Consider the following 19562-nt stretch of genomic DNA (forward strand, 5'->3'; position numbering starts at 1 on the left):
TCATCCCAACTATTTCCCCCAGCAATATAAGCTTTTCCCTGTTGCTTCTTCAGGAGTGCTTCATACTTAGCTTCAAGCTCCAAGTATGCCTTATCTTTCTTCACCCTTTTTGGCTTTCTGCATTCCGTGTCGAATTGGCTAAGCTCATCACAGTTATAGCACCTAATCTTAGATTTGTTCACGGATCTTGATTTATAGCCACCTTTTCTAGTTCCACTTGTCTGAAATTTTCCCTTCCAATTGTTATTTTAGGATGTTTGACATGTTCCTTTGAAAGATCTTAGCTTCTTGAATCTTATATTTGAAAACTTTATTTGCTAAGTAAGCCATGGATTGTTCCATTACTCCAATTCTTCAAGAGTATAGAACTTATCTTCTCCTACTTCCAGAATGACTTGCTTTTGAGATTCCTTGTTCTTCTGCTCAACAGGTTGTATAACTTGAGTCTGAGATTTTGTTTCATTTTTAGTTATTTTCTGATCATTAGCTATCAAGGCATTTAACACATCCACAACATGTCCCTGACTCAACTTTAAGGATTTTCTCTGCATCATCTCCAGCTCATAGGTTTTTAGGAATACCATATAAAACCTCCAAAGTTATTATCCCTAGATCTCTCCCTTCTCTTATTGAAGGGGTCTTTTATTTTAAATGGCCAGGATGATTGAGCAAGAATTTCATGATGACCTCCTCAGCTTCATAGAACTTGTCATGCAGCTGTAAGTCATTTATCAAATTATTGAACCATTCAAAAACCTCATTAATGCCTTCTTTAGGTTTAGCCATGAAACCCTCATATTGTGAGATCAGAATTCTTCTTTGGTTTGACCTCACTTCCTCAGTACCTTCACACTGGATCTTTATCTTCTCCCAAATTTGCTTGGCTGACTCACAATTGATAATATTATACATGAAATTATCAAGTGATTCAATTAGAATGAGTTGCAAGCTACTGTCAAGTGAAACTTTCTCATTTTCTGGTTCAGTGTATGTAGATGGATCTTTAGGAGCATAGTGACCAGGAATGACTATATCATCTTCAGTTGCTTCAGGTACCCTTATCATATGAATGAAGGGTCCATGTTTGTGAATTCAAGATATAATGGATGAGCCATCCTGATGAACAACATTATCTTCTTCTTCCATTGAATATAGTTTCCTTTATCAAAGACAGGGATCTTGATACTTCTAAATTTTTGTGCACTCATACTTCCAAGATCTAATCTGTTTACTTTCACATTTTGCTCTGATGCCACTTGTTAGGTATAAAATGCACACAGAGAGGGGTGAATGTGTTTTCTTGATTTACTTACTTAAAAACTATGTTTGAATGTTTTCAAGATAATCAAGTGGAATGTTTGGCTGCTTGAACTCGACAGACTAAATAATTGTAGTGACAATCAAATAGTTGTAAAGAAAGAAACACAATTATCAAAACTCACTTGATTTATATTAAAATAAAATTAGTTATGTTACAAATATGTGTTATTGAATATCTTAAAACAAAGTTACTTCCTAAGAGAATATAAGAATTCTAGATTTTTTTTCTTTTGAACTAAGGACCCGTGACATGCTTATAGATCAACATGCACTGCTTACAGAACTTGCACTAAAATAGGCTAACATATTTTCTAAATTCCTTTTGTCTATATTCATTTTAAGTGCAGCAAATCTGCATATGATCTTCTAGGTCTGTGACCCTCCTTTGTCCAGTTCATCTTAGCCCTTGATCTAGCACTCTTTAAGCTGCATTTATAGACTTTTCATTTTAGTGATAAAACAGTTTATTGACTGATAATATTGTATCTTAAAATTGGTTGCATTCTGTAATTGAAGCTGTTATCGAGATCTGCATTCTTTATAGAGATGTCTCATATCAAAATATAGAAAGACTTATCGAAATTTTCACTTCTCTACAAGTGTTATGACTTGTCGATATCTCTAGTTCTCTATATGCAGATTGACTTGTCGATATCTCCAGTTCTCTATATGCAGATTGACTTGTCGATATCTCAACTTCTCTACATGCAGTTTTGACTTGTCGATATCTCCACTTCTCTACATGCAATTTTGACTTGTTGATATCTCCACTTCTTTACATATATTTCTATCTTGTCAATATCTCCACTTCTCTAGATATATTTTGGACTTGTCGATATCTCCACTTCTCTACATAGCCTTGGAGTTCTCTAAGTGACATCTCTACAAGTATAATGACTTCTCTACAAGTAGAATGACTTCTCCATAAGCTTATCTGACTTCTCGATAGACTTCTCGACATCACTTGATTTGTTACTTCTTGACACTTGACTTTGAACATTTTTCAATCTATAACATTAATCTTCGCCAAACAGTTTATCTTTATTTTGAGGCATGATCAGGCTTGATCTTCTTTCAGAAATCTATTCTTAGCTTGTTGGCTGTAAACTGAAAATATTGTAGTCTAGTCTACTTAACAATTCTACAGACTCAAGAAACATCATTACAGAATACATAAGATTACAAGTCAACTAAATCTTGGGATTTTCAAAGTGACTTAATCTTATTATGTAAAGGCATGTCTTACACAACAAAAATAACCCAAAATAATTTCCAACGAATAAAATATCATATTTTTTTGAGATAATCACAAAAATATTGCATTTTCACGTTGATCGGCTCTCCCTACCAACACATTCGTTAAATCGTGTGTCCTAACTATTTTTTTTAGAAAAATGGCTTATGCACAGTTTCATCTTCAGCCATGATGTGTAACTTCAAAATACCTAATATTAAATATAGCAGACAAATTGTCGTATTAGGCATGCACATCACTCGGATACATCAGACAAAATGACGTGTTCACGTGATATTTTGGACCAAATTCTTTCATATTTATTCTTGTTTAATAATCCCTCTCGAGAGTTTTTCAACCCACTAATTGATTTTTTTTAGAGTTTGTGTTTTGTCTCTCGTTTTGTGATGTTTTGTTATGTTTGTTTGATTATGATTGGGTTTATTTGGTGTTGGATCTGTTGAGAACGGGTTTATTGATGTGTTTGGTGATCTATAAAACCTGCATCGAATCTGGGGTGTTGGTGATTATTACAAGAGCTCACCTTTCACAATCAAAGATTGTTCATCTTTCATGAATTTACATTTTTGGTATTGTCTATAACTGTATCCGGCATATAGATAGATGGGGTGCTTTCAACATGTTTTTAACTAAAATCCGACATGTAGATAGCTGGGGTGCTGTTTCTCCAAACTCAGTTTATGCGATTGATGTTTCTAAACACTAGTCTAACATTTTTATGTGATATGATCAATTGTGATATTGCTACTTTCAGAGATGTAGGTGCAGTTTGGATCGCTTGAAATGTCTTTGATTTCATTTTTAGCTTCAAGTATTTTTAAATGTTGTGTGTTAAACGATCATGAAACAAATTATTTAATTATTTTTAATATTTTATTTGTTTACAACCTTATTATATCAGTAGTTGGGGTTTTGTCGGCCGACTTTTATGTTCAAAATAATAAAAATTACTTTTTGTTTGTAAAAGAAAGAAGAAGTTTGTTTGCTCTTTACGAGAGTTGAGTGTAATTTTAATATCTATAAAAGTAAATCTGCGAAATTAAAAAAAAAAAAAGTAAACCTGCGAAAATAATAATAATTGGGGTGTATAACTTCTTCTTCCATCAAGTATGTGATTTCTAATCATGACAATGAGCTATGCTGCTGCTGCTATTGGAGCTTCGTGATATACATCAGGGGCATCACAACATACACAAGTTATTGATGCTAATCATCCGTACTTTCTGCAAAATTATGATAATCCAGGTACTCCAATCGTTACTCAGATCTTAACTGAACAAAATTATCATCAGTGGAGTCGATCAGTTGAAATTTCTTTATCTACTAAGATCAAATTAGGTTAAATATCTGAAACTTAAATTAAACATGCTATTACTTCACTTCTTTATGGCCTGTGGATTCGTTTTGACAATATGGTGTTGTATTGGCTATGAAACTCCATTTCTACTGAGATTCATAATAGTGTGGCCTATTTCACCACTGCTAAGGAGATTTGGGACGACTTAGCTGTTAGGTTTTCTCAGTCTAACATTCCTCAAACATTTCAGTTACGGAAGGAATTAGCATCTATTCAACAAGGTTCTATGAGTATCACAGCCTTCTTAACTAGGTTCAGAACTCTTATGTCTGACGTTAATAATCCCAATCATATTCCAAATGTGTATGTATCAATAGCAATTATGCTTGTGATTAAGTCAGTATTTGATAGGGCTTAATGATCAATACACTACTATTCGAGGACAATTGCTAATGATGAACTATATTCCTACTTTGTCTCAAGCTTTCTCTCTGTTACTGCATGAAGAATCTCAGAGAGTCTTTACCAAAATTGCTCAAAATCCTCTTTAAGATGCTATGGCCATGAATGTTAAGTACAATGGACAATTCAGATCCAAACCCGGAAATAACGGCCAACCTGTTGCTAAGAGAAAAAGCTGTACATACCTGTTCTATGATTATTGTCAAATTCTGGACATGTTAGAGACAAATGTTTTTGTCTGCATGGTTATCCTGATTGGCACAAGTTATTTGGAAAACGTAAGCCTAAACCAAAGAAGCTAGCTCATTCTACTTATGTTAAATCAACTGCTCATGTTTCTACCTCTGATCTTGGGTCACATGTATCAGGAAATACCTCTATTCAATCTGCGGCTACTGAATGCAATGTGCCATCTGTTTCTCAGCTGTACAATGTCAACAATTATCCAAAATGATTCAAGATTCTCTCAAAATGAACACCAACTGGAATGCTAATGCTGCTAGCTCTTGTATTTCTGTTAATTTTTCTTGTTCAATAGTTAGTGTTAATTATGTGATTACTACTAATCATTGTGACTCATGGATTTTGGATTCTGGAGCCACAAATCATATCATTGGTCATCTAATAATTATGACTAATGTCAAACCTTTAACTGCATAACTATACTTACCTGATGGTAATACAACAACTATTACTCATATTGGTAATGTGTGTCTAAATTCTACTTTGGTTCTTCATGAGGTGTTATGTGTACCTCATTTTTAATGTAATCTCATCTCCATTTCCAAACTCACATCTGATCTCTCATGTCTTCTATACTTCTATGAAAATACTTGGTATCCACACGACCCTACTTTGAAGAAAGACAGGAAGATTGGTAACTTGCATGATGGTCTAGACAAACTCAGTTCCTTCAAAATTATCTTATTTTTCCATTTTGAATTGTATGCCAAATTCTGCTATTTCTACTCTCAATAATAAGAGATATAATGCTACTTCTATTGACAATGCCAGTTTATGGTACTCCACAATGGGTCATCCCTCTTCTGGAGTTTTTAAGAAATTAAAGTTCATTGATGATATGCTTATTCAGTTTTATGATTATGAAGTATGTCAGTCTGAACAACGTACACAGACTTCATTTTCCTTCCAGTCAATTTACAAATTATGCTTTATTTGACTTAGTTCATGTAGATGTTTGGGGTCCCTATAGTCACTGTAGTTATTTCCTTACAGTAGTTGGGGACTGTTTCAGGGCTACATGCTTGTTTCATCATAAGACTCAAATGCCAAATATAATTAGAAATTTATAGCATATGTTAAAACTCAGTTTGATAAAGTCATCAAAACCATAAGATCGGACAATGGGATAGAATTTACCAATCAAGATCTTACATCATATCTTCTTTCTCTTGGCATTATGTTACAAACTTCTTGTGCTAGAACTCCACAACCGAATGGCAGAGCTGAAATAAAACATCAGCATTTGCTTAATTTTATTGGATTACCTTCAACTCATGCAGTTACTATATCTCTTCCTTCAGGGTCAGGTATGTCTCCTCCATATCATATTAGTAATTACTTATCTTATGATAAGTTTTCTCCTTCGTATAAAGCTTTCAAAGCATCAATCATACCTGTCAAGTTACTTTATACATTTGCTCAAAGCTCTCCCAATCCTATCTGGCTTTAAGGCATAAAAACTGAAATTAAGGCTCTTGAGGATAATCATACATGGACCTTGGTTCCAACTCCTTCTGATCATCGTGTTGTTGACTGTAAATGGTTGTTTAAAATAAAAACACTTTCATGAAGGCACTATTGATAGATACAAGGCTCGTTTAGTGGCTAGAGGTTTCACTTAAACTCATGGCTTAAACTATTTTAAGACATTTGTATTAGTAGCAAAAAACAAAATTGTTAGAATCTTGCTTGCTGTGACAGCTTTTAAAATTTGGGATATTTCATAAATGGATGTTACTAATGAGTTTGTACATGGTGACTTGGAGGAAACAGTATATATGAGATTACCTTCTGGTTATCAGCTTCCACCGATTTAAAGATCCCTCATAATTTGTGGGTTTACTTAAAAATCATTATATGGCCTGAAATAGGCTCCTAGGTGGTGGTTTGCTAAGATTTGTCAGGATCTTAAGGATTATGGCTTTACTCAATCTCACAGTGATAATAGTTTGCTTACTATTACCAAAACTGAAAGTTTCTGTGCAGTATAAGTTTATGTAGTATTAGTCTATGTAGATGATATATTGTTGTCCAAGTTTAAAGACAAGGATCTTGGACCTGTCAAATATTTTATTGGTTTAGAGGTTGCCAGGTCAAATGAAGGTTTTTACATTAATTAAATAAAGTATATTCTAGATTTGTTAACAGAAATTGGTATGTTATCTTCCAAGCCTTCATCTATTCCTATGGAGCAGAATCACCACCTTACTGATAACTATTCTAATCTGCTCAATGTCAAAGACTCTACTTTGTATTGAAGAACTGTTGACAAGTTTTACTATTACTCGTCCAGATCTGGCATATTATGTGCATATTTTGTCTCAACATCTTGCTTCTCCTCGTAATGATCATCTAACTGGCTATAAAGTCTTACGATATATCAAGCAATTACAAGGACAGGGCTTATTTATTGCTGCTAAATCTCCTCTGAATCTCATTGCTTACTGTGATTCTGACTGGGGTGGATGTCAGGCTACTCGTCAGTCTCTTACTACATATTGTATTATGGCTGGCAACTCTTTGGTCGCTTGAAAATACAAAAAAAAACACACATTGTCTCAATCCTGTGTAGAATCCGGATATCGGGCCATTACTATCACCTGTTGTGAAGTTACATGGCTTGTTGCTATTCTTAAAGATTTTCAGGTGTATCCTAAGCTTCTAGTTCCTTTTCATTGTGACTCTCAATCTGCAATTTACATAGTCTTTAATTCCGGTTTCCATGAACATACAAAATACATCGAGATTGATAGTCATGTGGTACAAGAAAAAATACAGTACGGTCTGATTTTTACAGTTCATATTTCTACTCATTTTGCAGCCAGCTGATATGCTAACAAAGGCTCTCGGTGCTGCTTACTTAACTCCAAGTTGAATGTCTGTAATCTTTATCAGTCATTTAACTTGGGAGCTGATATCAATATAGACACAAGTGGCTGACTTGAGTCAAACAATTAGATTCAACAAAGAAGTCAATCAATCAGCATTTAACATTTTTAAATAGTTTGTTCGAGTCTTTGATCGTGTATATAAAAACAGAGCAAACATACTCGTTATTGATTCATTCCATCTTAATGTAAAATACAGTTCTTGTTCTTCATCAATATAGTTAATTACATTTTCTCAGCATCGTATTTGTCAAAATTCAATTCAGTAAGTGGGACTTTAGGAAATATATTATCATGAGTGTTTTGACATAAAAAGTGCAGGCAGGCGAATAAATTTTACTTGTTTAAAAATATAGGGTTAATTATGAAGTTGATCTGTATATAATTAGCAAAATTTCAAATTTATCACAGACAAATTTGGGGTCTCAAATTGGCCACTTTTAAGTAGGCGTGTCTCAAATGGACCACTTTTCAAATCGGTCATAAGCTAACGATATCTCAAATTTATCACCGAAAATTAACATTTTTGTGTGAAAAATGGTCAATTTGAGACCTCGGATTAATACGTGATAAATTTAATATTTCGCTAGATATATAGTAGTAAATTTGATAATTAATCCTAAAAATATATGGGGTCCTTCTGAGATATTTGCGTAAATGTTCTTCGGGGGCTGGACTACGGGACTCGTTCGATTTGTTATCATACGAGGCTTAAGTTAACATATTGGTTCAAATCGAATAATAAATGCACCTTTTGACAGGAGCAAGTGTCAAAATTTGTAACCGACAATGTAATCCATTGTTGCTATTAAAATTGAGAAATGCAGTTAAAATCTTCAAATGGGAATTGGTTTGCTTGGTGTGATATCTCCTTAACAAATAATTGTTCTGAAATTAGTAACTTTTGCAGTTTACAAGAACCACCATCCTCCACAACCTTTTTAAATGAAGTGAGGCGAATAGGCGAGTAGAAAAAAAATTAGCGAAGGCCTTTTTTAGTGAAGGCGACTAGAAAAGGTTAGTTACGGAGCTTCGCACATGCATTTGAATTGGTAGTGTTGTACTGCTTAATATTACTATACCAAGGCACACCGTAACATAAACATGTCAATACAATGGAACAAGAATGGTTGACGTTGAATCCATGGTATTGGGTTCATGAGTGTGAAAGATTATTTGAGGGACCTGCAGCAATATACTATTTGAGAAAGGATTACACGAGTGCAGCATTAATCTTAATTTTACCCATTACAAAGTAGGATAACATTATTTCTAGTTAACTCTAACTCCAATTAAAGAAATTGTAGATTCGACAGATTGGTTGATCATTAATTAAAATGCTGCTACAAAATTTGCTCGCTTAACAAATCTTCCTTTGATTCTTGGCCTCTTCTCTGCATTAAGCTTCCGCACTTGATACCTTATTTTCTTGGAAAACAATCTCGTCCGTCGCTTCTCTCTGTACCTTGATACTCTTGCTTCTCTCCCACCGTCCGACATCTTTATCCCACCCATCTCACCATATCTAATTGCATAATTATCATGAACATTTCCACATTCACCCTGCACATTTCACACACTCGTCAAAATCAACAAATTATGCATATACTATATATATGTAGCCAGTAGTATTAAAATTTTGAGTAAGTTATCACTTATATCAATTCGTACCATGCAGTCAGGCCAGCAGTTATTGTCTTCAAGTTGCGGTCGATCTCCAGTCATCCATGCAGACTTCTGTTCCGGCCATGCTGCAAGGACACCTTCATAATTAAGCGCCAATAAGATCTTGTTTTTCTTCTCCGCTACATTCATCTCCGTTACATCACATTCTTCTTTCAACTGATCAATGACATTACCGAATACTCCAACCTTCTCATAATCCTCCTCATAATTGTTTTCTGGTGTATCATAATCGTCGAAATTTAGCTCAAACGTTTCCTTTGTCATGTCAATCTCCGCTTCTATCTGGTAATTCACAATTGTATTGTCTTTTACTTCATCAGCTTCCTCAAACTTGACTACAGCTCCTGTACACCAAGTACTAGGACTTTCAACTAAATCTTTGCCTCGGGAATCGAAAAACCCCAGGGTTTCCATGTCAAATGATTCCTGATCATCAAGCCCCTTGCATAATAAATTCTCAACATCAGCAGCAAATTCCTCAAGATCCAAGTCTGATTGATAAAACCCTACCTTATGTTTTTCGCCATCATCATCTCCTACCCTTAATGTCATGCTTTCATTAGACGTATCCGAGAGAGACATCTCGGCAGCAAAAGGGTCAAATATTGGAACCCTATAAATAAGCTGCTCTTGCCCATCATTTTCTTCACATAAATTCTCACTATTAGCAATTGCCTCAGGCACTAAATGCATAGAATTTTCTGTCAGCTTCTCGGACTTTTGTTGTCGGTGATGATGCTTCCCTCGCGGGGTTCTAGGTTTTCTAGTGAAACCATGGTGCCACGAAGGTATTTGGAGCGACAACTGTGTCATCGACGCAGTCTTGAGGCGAACACGTTCATGTCGTTGAGCCAAAGGATTGGCAGCATGGACGGAGCCATCACAAGCTTGGCACAAGAAAGCATCATCAGCTGCGCAATACCAACGAGCCCTTTTCTTAACGCAACCATCACATGCTCTAGCTGTTTTGCCACCAACTGCATTTGCTATAAAGTTTTCCGATTCCATCTCAGCTTTTGTTGAAAAGAAAAAAGCTCGGACTTTTCTATATATCTTTGAACTGATTCACAAATATCCGAATATCTACTAAATAAACGAAGATTTTAGTAGAATTCGCGAAAATAATAAAATAAAAAGTAAACAAAAGCTAGCTAATAAGACACATATGTGGGGATTCCAGTAGTACTTTATGTAGAAACTTCATATATCAGTATATGGAGGAATTATTTTGAATCGAGGTATGACTACGAGTGTGACACATGATAGATATGTACTCTTTATGAACTTTATAATGCCGTATTATTTGATGCAGGTTTTTCAACTATTTTTAAGAGGAAGTTTTAAAATTATTCACGGGATTACCTAATTTCTGATTGGCTAAGGTTTTGAAGGTTATCCAAGAATCTGAATTCTCATTGGTTGTATTTTCAATCTCGGATTTTCTGAGTGTTAGGGATGAGAATATGAATGAGTTAAATATCTCTCGAGTCTTCCACACTAAATATGGAAAGAGACAGTTTCGTTTGATTGTCGCATTGGTCCCCTTGTCCATCTCTTTCTGCATTTAAACGTATTTGGTGATATTTAGGGCAAGTATGTATCGCCACATGCACGACGCGACGAATATAGAAAAAGTGCAAAATATCTCAGAAAAGAGTTAACCTTTGCAACTTGCAGTCTCCAAATGGATATTCTTAGGCACTTTGCTGGCAATTTTTGGAAAAGAGTTGGGATTGTGCAGTTAATAATTTCGATGCTTAACTGCATGCTTTCCTTTTGGTGGAAGTAGTTGTTCCCTTTGAATCATCTGTTTTGGTTGATTATTATCATATGAATATTAAAGATGGTAAACGTAATAGAAACAAAAAGAAAACAGCCTCTCCTTTCCTCTCAAAGGCTTCGTTCGTTTTTCTTTACTATTGAGAATTTACTTGTTAGCTTAAAACATTTCCGATTAGGGTTGTCAACATAATTGTCGATTAGTTTAATGTTTTGAACCCGCGTGAAAGAGCAACGAATAAAAGGACGACATTATGTTATATAAATGAAAAATAAATTAACACTACATTTTTAAAAATATTTGTTGTGTCACTTGCTCTTGAAAAGGATGATGGAAAATTATCTAGTTCTTTCTCATAATTAAAAACAAGCACGCTTATAAGAGTCGAACTCAGTGATCTTCTTGAAGGACAAAAAACCTCAACCACCGCACGAGGGGGATGTCTCGAGAAAAAAAACAATTATTTGGCTGTGATTTACAAGGAAGAGATAGGCTGACATCGGCGGATAACTATGAAATGGCGATCTTAGTCATTAACCCCAAAGTTGGACAAATGATGGGCTTCGATAGGACACAGACATAGCTGGCCCATATTATTCTTTTCTTAATATTTCGATCATTGTCTTTTTATACGTCCAAAATAAATCCGTAATTTCATATATGACATGAAAAACGATATAAAAAATTACAGATTTAGATTTATTTTTTGAGTACATGAACAGGAAATTATACGAATATATTTATTGTCGATTTTGGATTTACTCTGAGATACACGACATGAAACGAAAGTACTCAAAATAAATAAATAATTAAATTTATTAAAATTATATGACTATATATCTTAAAATAATATTTTACATATACCTTTTACAAAAAATAGATACAAATAGTTTCAAATATTAATTTCACAATACATGATCACACTTAATTATTTATGATTTATTAACATTAGACTTAACTAGTAAAAATTTAAGATTTAAATATATTATTTATTTATTTATAATTATAATTTAAAATTACAAAAAATACAACACGAAACATATACGAAATCAAGGTACACGAATTCGAAATGAAACGAATTCTTAACAGATCGGGTTGAGATTACGCATTGTTGACACGTATACAAAAGTGTACGAAATGAACGAATTGTTATCCAAAAATTCGGATTTGATTAGCGCATCTTTTAGTAAAACTGGCTAAGGTCCTGATTTTGGAAATGCAACGAAAAAAATAAAACAAAACAAAATCAAATTTTCAATTTTCTGGAAAATTTCGAGAGCGTGCAAAAAAAAAAGTTCACGTGTACAGTTTTTATTTGCCCCTCCTTTTTTATCGTAGGTAACCCGTAGCCGCTATCATTCGGGTGCGTATTGGGTAAACCCTTCGGGCTCACATAATAGCCTGCAAATCACGTGAATCAAAGTAAACCGTATTTAAGTGATCTGTGATCAAGAGAATAGTTATTTCTTGTTTAACCAACTGAGTCAATCCTTGCGGGTTATTTTGCCCCTCCTTTTTCTTTTGGTGTCGGAGAACTTTGAGTTTAAAAACCTTTTTGGTACAAATTTTTTTTGACAATTTTTTAAACCAACTTACCAAGGCTTTTGTTGCGGCTCACCTAGTCCCATGTGTAAGACCTGGAATGCATTTTGAATTCTAATTCGATTGGCAACTAAGTGAAATTGGGATCAAGCGTCACCACGCGGTAACACGGATTAGTCATCAAGTGACGACAATGATCATACGTCAAGTAACGACACGGGCTAGTCGTCAGGCGGCAATACAGACTGGGCGATGTAGCGACTCATAATAAAATTGGTGGGCTAATTTATATGTGGACAAAAGTGAGTTGGGAGTTTAGTTTGGAGTCCAAAAATGACTAAGAAGGAAGTCAAAAATGTGGGCACATGTGTGATACATGGGGACTGGTTTATATATACGTAAGTGTATATTTGTTGGGATATGTACAATTGGATTGTTGAGTATTATCTTGCAGTTGGAGCTCAAGGATTTGTGGGGAAATTCGAATTTGAAGGTATTTAAATTCTGAAACTGTTTGTAACTGCCAGCAGTTGAGGCTTTTGGGGCTATGTGTGCTACTGTGTCCGTGACCAGACTCTAGTATATATATATAGGCATTTTCTGAATATAATCTAAGTGTTATTCTGTACAACTTTATATTGTACTTGTACTACATGGTAGGCAGTAGGCAAAATCTGTAAGCATGTATTGGGGTTGTATCCTTATATTGTTGGTCAGTATAAAGGTTGAGCATTCAGGCTCATAAATCTGTTGTGTCTTTAGATTTACTTGGTAATTAAACACACTTGCACACACGATTGATTATTGTTGTGTGTGGATTTCATAGTTATGTCCAGTATTCTAAAAATTGGTTTAGGCGGCCGCCTAGGCGCTAGGAGGTGGTAAAACGCCCCGACTCGGACCTATGCGGTGATTTAGGCATTTTTTTCAAAAAATCGGGTTAAAATCAGGATTAGGCGGTCAAAAATCGGTCCTAGGCGGTCTAGGCGGAAAATAATTAATTTTTTTTTATGTTTTTATAATTTTAATTCATTAATTTCATAATTTCACACAATATCATGTCAATTTCTAATATAAAGTATTGTTAAGAAGTAACAAGTAATCTAATATATTTATTTTCTCACTTAAAATATAAAAATAACATATTATAATTATTTTAAAAGTGTGAATTAGAATATAGTTAATATTGTAAACTCAATAATTAGTACATAACGCATGTCAAATGTGTAAATATTGTTTAATACCATTCTTATTTTTTCAAACAAATATTTGACATATTGGTCATTATATAATTATAAAAATTAAAAATAATATTTATATTCTTTCTATTAATGTTCCGATTAATCTCCGACTTACCGATTAATCTCTCGAAGGTACCCTCAACGCATTGACACGCCTAGCGATTTCTGGAACACTGGTTATATCTGATGTGTTTGGATTGCTGGGTTGTTGCGTGATGACCTCTCGAGAAGGCTAACTACTTGGGCGTTGGGGCGACTAAAGGGCCGCACGGAATCAAAAATTTCAGGATAAAAAATCTGAACTCGTGACATCCTGCAAGGTTGGATTTCCTCTAATAGCTTGGAAGACAATAATAATATTTTTTTTTACTTTATCTTATAAACAGAAATGAAGTCCCCAATCTCTTTATATAACAGGAGAACATTGTGATATAATTTATGAGACTTTTTATTCCCAGTTAAATGACGATTTTGCACTTTCTACATTCTACTAATTTATTGAAATGACCAACTTCCCCGTATACTTAATATTTACATGAAAAAATGTTGTCCGTGGGAATTGAACATAAGTGTTTAGATTCAAATGTCCATTTTCTTACCCCTATATCATATTACTACTTGTGTTTTTAATTATACACATAATATATGAATATCGTAAAAATTGATATTTATCTAACTTTAAATATAATTACTGGAATATATTGTAAAGTTAATTTTAAAAAATTGAATTTAAAAAATAAATTTAAACATAATACATAAACGGATCGTTACCTTATTTATTAAAAAAATTAGTTTAAAAAGTATGTCTCATACGAAACAGATTAAAGAACGGGAGAGAACAAGAAGAGGAACGATGGCCGGTGGTTTTATGTGGCTAAAAGTTCGGAAATGCTTTATGTCCATGCAAGGAATTCAATTTTGGTAAATATTGAACTGCCATGTCATTGCTTCACTCACCTGCTTTTATTAGATATAATAAAGATCTACACAGACTACACTATGTGATTATGTGATTCCTTCTCTCTTTATATCTTTAGTCATCGAATGGTCAGATGTTTCCCTCTCTGTACTGTTCTTGGTTTTGACATCTAGATTATATATTATCCAACTATTTGATTTTATCCTGAAGTATATCAGTCGGTGTTTTTTGGATTTTATCGAATTATTCAGTTAACGATTATACGTAATATCATATTTTCAATAATATCTCGGTTTAGTTGCCGATTTTAAATAGTACAAGGTGTTGAGCGAAATCCTTAATTAATGCGTGTCTGGTATTAATTATAATTAAACATAAAAGATTGCGATTTAATCTTGGATATGACAACAAGTATGAGTTTTTGGCATGAAGACATTAAAAATTAAGGAGGAAGATAGTTCTCACGGCATAGGTAAGTTCCATGTGAAAAAAACAGGGGTCAAGGTATTGTACCGCTTATTTTTACGTATTTTTACGTGTCATTATATATTATTTTATACCTAGAACACATATAAGGGTCGTTTGGTTGGAGTCATTTTGGTATATGTATGGGTTTCGATCATTCTAACCCTATACCTGATGTTTGGTTCAATTTTTTTCCCTTCAAACCCATTCCTCATACCTCCAAGGTATGAGTTTTTGATATTCAAGGGGAGAGCTGTGTATGAGGAAGGGGTATGAGAAATCAATTTTATTTAGAGTATTTCAACTTTATTTAAGCAATCAAATGTAAATATTTAATACAAAAATAATTTAATGAACTAAAATTTATTAACATAATAATTAAAACAATATTAAATTAATTAAAATTAATAACTTAAAAAATATTTTAAATCTAAAATATTCATTCCAGCGCTCAACCAAACACATAATATCATAAATGATACCTCAACCCCATATTATCTTAACCCAATTCCTGATTCCAACCCCATGCCACTTCTCGAACCAAACAATTTGCATAATATAATTTCATTTTTTGAAATGAGGGTAAGACCGCATATAATATAACATTCCCAAACACTATCTTAGACGGTATTTACCGGATACGGTTGATTTATGGATAAATATACTCTAAAACTTTTTGCCGAATTAGAGAAGTGAGGATCCGTTTTCTGTCGCATGACTTGTCTTCATTCATCTTCTTGTACAAATCTGTCCTCCCCGTTTTATGTTTTTTCTCACTATTGTATTCATTTTATTATATTCTCTCTACCCAAGCCTTAACATTAAAGTTTCTTTTATTGACACTTAAAGTGGAGCGTAAAGTTTTTTTTATTAACTTTATGGTGAGTATCAAAATTCGTGTTCTACCGAAAGATTATTCCCTTATTTAAGTATAGATTGCCTTTAAACAAAACATTTACTCACTCGTTAGGGAGAGATTTCCATTGTATATATGTCGATGTAGCCCAAATTAGATTTAGGGCCATTATCAGCTATCTGGATTCCTCTTCACAAATTTGGAGCAACCTTACAGCTGCTAGCCCTGTCTAGCGACTTGTTACGAATCGGCCCACGAAGTAACTAAGATATTTGTAGCCTTCACAAACCAAGCCCAGTAGCCAACCCCACTCCTCCAAGCTCCAACCCAAGAGAAGTATTTTTTTATTGTGTTATTTGCTTGTTTTTTTCAAAAATAAGATTATCGAAACAACGATATTATGTACCAGTAGTCCCTCCCGACTCCTAACAAATTTTCCTTAAATGTTCAACGTTATTCCAATTTGAAAATGGATCAATCGCTAATATTTACAATCAGAATTAGTATATTAGCTGTACTGCAACCCGCTTCATAACTGAAAATTGTTTAATTTTATTCAAATTTGAAAATGGATCAATTGCTAATATTTATGATTATAATTAGTATATTAGGTGTGTTGCAACCTGCTTCACAACAGAATAAACAATAATAATGATGTGGTGGTTGAGTTCTTGTATCTCATTACGGAATGTCAAGAGTTCGACTTCCGGCGTGTGCGTGTATAATTAATTACTAAAAAAAATAATTTAATTCCCATCAGACTTCAAAAGCAACTAGGAAAAAAGTCCAATTTTAAGTTGACCTTGACATGTTAAAATAAAAAAAAATTATCTCTGTAGCTGGAGCTGGACTCAGTGCAACCGGCACCATTGTTGTGTTTGATTATGGCGAATTGAATTTAATGTAGATAGAGGTTGAACAGATGGGGTATAATAAGGAATGACTATGAGCATTCCTCCCAAATTGTAGGGATCCAATTATAATTTAGGTTGTAAAGTTTTGAAAAAATTATCAAGTTTGTACTTAATTTTTTTTTCTATTTCATGTCATTTATCACAACCAAACACAACATAACTACATGATGAACATGGATTACTTGACTTATAACTTATGAGAGATGAGGTTACAATTGGATGATGACTACTAAACCAGTTCTTTGTATTTCTTTTTTCTATTTCTTTTCCTTGTTAGAATTAGGAATACAATGAATATATCAATAAATTTCTAGAAGGAGAAGTCTAAAATTTTTTGTGGACAGCCTCCTCCAACTCGGTTCTCCTACATTGGTAAATGCAGAGGATGAAACAACGAAACAATTCAGATACTTGAGTTCCACTATGACTTCAGAGCTTCTCTTTTAACACTCTGGAAATGGATTGGATTGTCGAGGGTGTGGTTCGACAGCAACCACCTATTAGTTTAGCTCCTGCATCACGCCATCTCACAGCATAAGCTTTGAAGTTATCATCATCAAAGCACTTTGATGGCTGTACAGATTGAAGGATCAAATTATATTAATATTCAACATGAATCACAAAGATAAAAGAGTTTCGAAAATTAGGTTCAACTCACCATCCATTTCTTAGCAATGCCATCCCATGTCTCACCACTATTTGGATAAACAACAATTGCCTTGTCTGTTGTCTGTAAAAAGGGATATACAAGTAACAAGTTAATCACCGTAGGCATATTCATATAATTTAAACACAGATAAAATCTGAAATGTAGAAGCCTTTTTTATGTATTCTTTAATTGCTTTCTGTTACAAAATCGTCTATGAAGCAAAATATGTTTACAGAATTAAATATAAAAAAAATTACCTTTTTAAAGGTCTGAATAAGACTTTGAACAAAATGAGGTGGTGCGCAGTTGATCCCAACTGCAGCTACTTTGTCACTCTTGTTTAGGACCTCAAGACATTCCTGGAAGCTCTCTCCTGAAGGAGCATTTACTCCGTCAACAGAGCTGAAACAAATCCAAGACGGAATATTGACATTTTCTTCCTCAAGCAATTCCAGACAGGCCTGCAGTTGGAGATTAGCCTTAAACGGAAGCTTTAAACAAGTGAATAATGCAGTCACTATTTGAAAATGTTAAAATAAGTGTAAAAGTAACAATTGGCATACCTGAGCTTCTAGTTTATTAGGGATGGTTTCAAAGGCTAGCAAATCTGGACCTGCATTTACTAGAACTTGCAACCTGCGCCTATGGAAATCCTTCAACTTTTCCAAGTTCACATCAGGCCCGTAATTTCCACTTGACATAAAAAAGTAAAATTTATAAATTTTCAATGCTATTATATCAATATCGGGATAATTAGAACAACTAATTGTGAAGAAGGATGTGTGATATACAACTTTGTGATTGGGGTGGTTAACAATATATCCAGCTGATCAGTTCAACAAATGTATTAAAAATGTGTGTAGCAAGTGGCAGGTACCTGTACTCGGAGCCATCGGCAAGATAAGCACCATAGCTCCCAATGGAGGCTGCAACCAAAGCTCGGTTGTAATTGTGAGATGTCGTATCTTTCACACCATCCCAAAACTTGTTACGGGCTTGGACAGCCAGTTTAACACTCTTTTCTAGCAGCAGCTCTGCTTCCCTAACAGGAATTCCCCTGGACACAAACCCTGGAAGAGTTGCCTATATACAAAGGTTTACATGAAAATATTAACTTTTCATCAAGCAGAATGCTTGCATTATCTATGTACAATACCTAGAAGATTAAATGCATTTATTTCTCGAAAAAAATAAAAATAATGTGTGCACATTTTATTGCTCAAATGGCGCCGGGTTTTAGTGCGAACCTGATACGAGGAGGTTACCAATATATCTGCACCAGCTTCTAAATATTCCATGTGAACCTGTAATTTTCATCAAATGAACAATTATAAATTTTACTGAATTTAAAAAAGATTGATACAATGCATTCATCTTTTCCTACCATTTAAACTATAAATCTTTTCAAACATGAATTGTCAGCAAAAAATTTAAAGAAATAATTATAAAAAAATGATGATGCATACTTGTTTGATGAGGTGAGGATCTTTAATCAAGCAAAGAGCACTCCATAAAGGGTCATTAATGGAGGCACCATGAGTCTCCAACTGCGTAGCAAAACCACCGTCCACGACGGCGCAGCCACCAGCCTTCTGTATCAGATCATCTAACTTTGCAGATATGCTCTCAAAACCCATCTTTAACAATCTAGCATGCACAAGATTTATGTAGCTTTGTGTGCATATATGTTTGTGTTAATGGTACAGGGGATGAAGGGGGGTGTGTGGGTTGATTTATATAGGCTCCGAACAAGGAGGGGGTGATTAGTTGGCCTGTGAAGAATTTATGAGTTGTAAAAATATGAATGCGGACGTCTTACGGTTTCTTATTCGTATATGGCTGTCACTTGCCTCTTTTCTTGCACTTTATTCCTTGTTAACCTTTTATCATTTTACTATTATCTTGCCAACTTATTTTTCGTCATTTTTAGACAAATATCAGTGATTCGCTCAAATGTCAATATTTCTTTCCTAATTATTTCCAATAATAATACACGAATTTATTGTTCATTAATTGTTTACCGTGCTTAGGGGATTCGGCTAAAT

At 34.1% G+C, this 19562-nt stretch overlaps 2 protein-coding genes and 1 long non-coding RNA gene across 3 annotated transcripts; 1 reads left to right on the top strand and 2 right to left on the bottom strand.

The window, feature by feature from the left end:
- Positions 1-3629: 3629 nt before the first annotated feature.
- LOC141724946 (uncharacterized) lies at positions 3630-7391 on the top strand. Its single transcript, XR_012576946.1, has 4 exons — positions 3630-3820; positions 4356-4612; positions 4703-5884; positions 6871-7391. It is a non-coding gene; the product is annotated as an uncharacterized LOC141724946 (long non-coding RNA).
- A 1246-nt stretch (positions 7392-8637) lies between these two features.
- On the bottom strand, positions 8638-10437 carry LOC141724947 (zinc finger protein CONSTANS-LIKE 16-like). Its single transcript, XM_074527271.1, has 2 exons — positions 9137-10437; positions 8638-9028 (listed from the first exon to the last, which is right to left on the bottom strand). The coding sequence occupies exons 1-2, from the start codon at positions 10157-10159 to the stop codon at positions 8798-8800; spliced, it is 1254 nt and encodes a 417-aa protein (XP_074383372.1). The 5' UTR covers positions 10160-10437; the 3' UTR covers positions 8638-8797.
- A 6596-nt stretch (positions 10438-17033) lies between these two features.
- On the bottom strand, positions 17034-19283 carry LOC141724948 (homocysteine S-methyltransferase 1). The gene is made up of 7 exons (XM_074527272.1): positions 18984-19283; positions 18765-18821; positions 18395-18600; positions 18081-18210; positions 17775-17978; positions 17527-17598; positions 17034-17441 (listed from the first exon to the last, which is right to left on the bottom strand). Exons 1-7 carry the CDS (start codon positions 19152-19154, stop codon positions 17298-17300), a joined length of 984 nt encoding a protein of 327 aa, XP_074383373.1. The 5' UTR covers positions 19155-19283; the 3' UTR covers positions 17034-17297.
- Between the last annotated feature and the right edge of the window lie 279 nt (positions 19284-19562).

Source organism: Apium graveolens, chromosome 5 (genome assembly GCF_009905375.1).
Source record: "Apium graveolens cultivar Ventura chromosome 5, ASM990537v1, whole genome shotgun sequence".
Taxonomy (NCBI): domain Eukaryota; kingdom Viridiplantae; phylum Streptophyta; class Magnoliopsida; order Apiales; family Apiaceae; genus Apium; species Apium graveolens.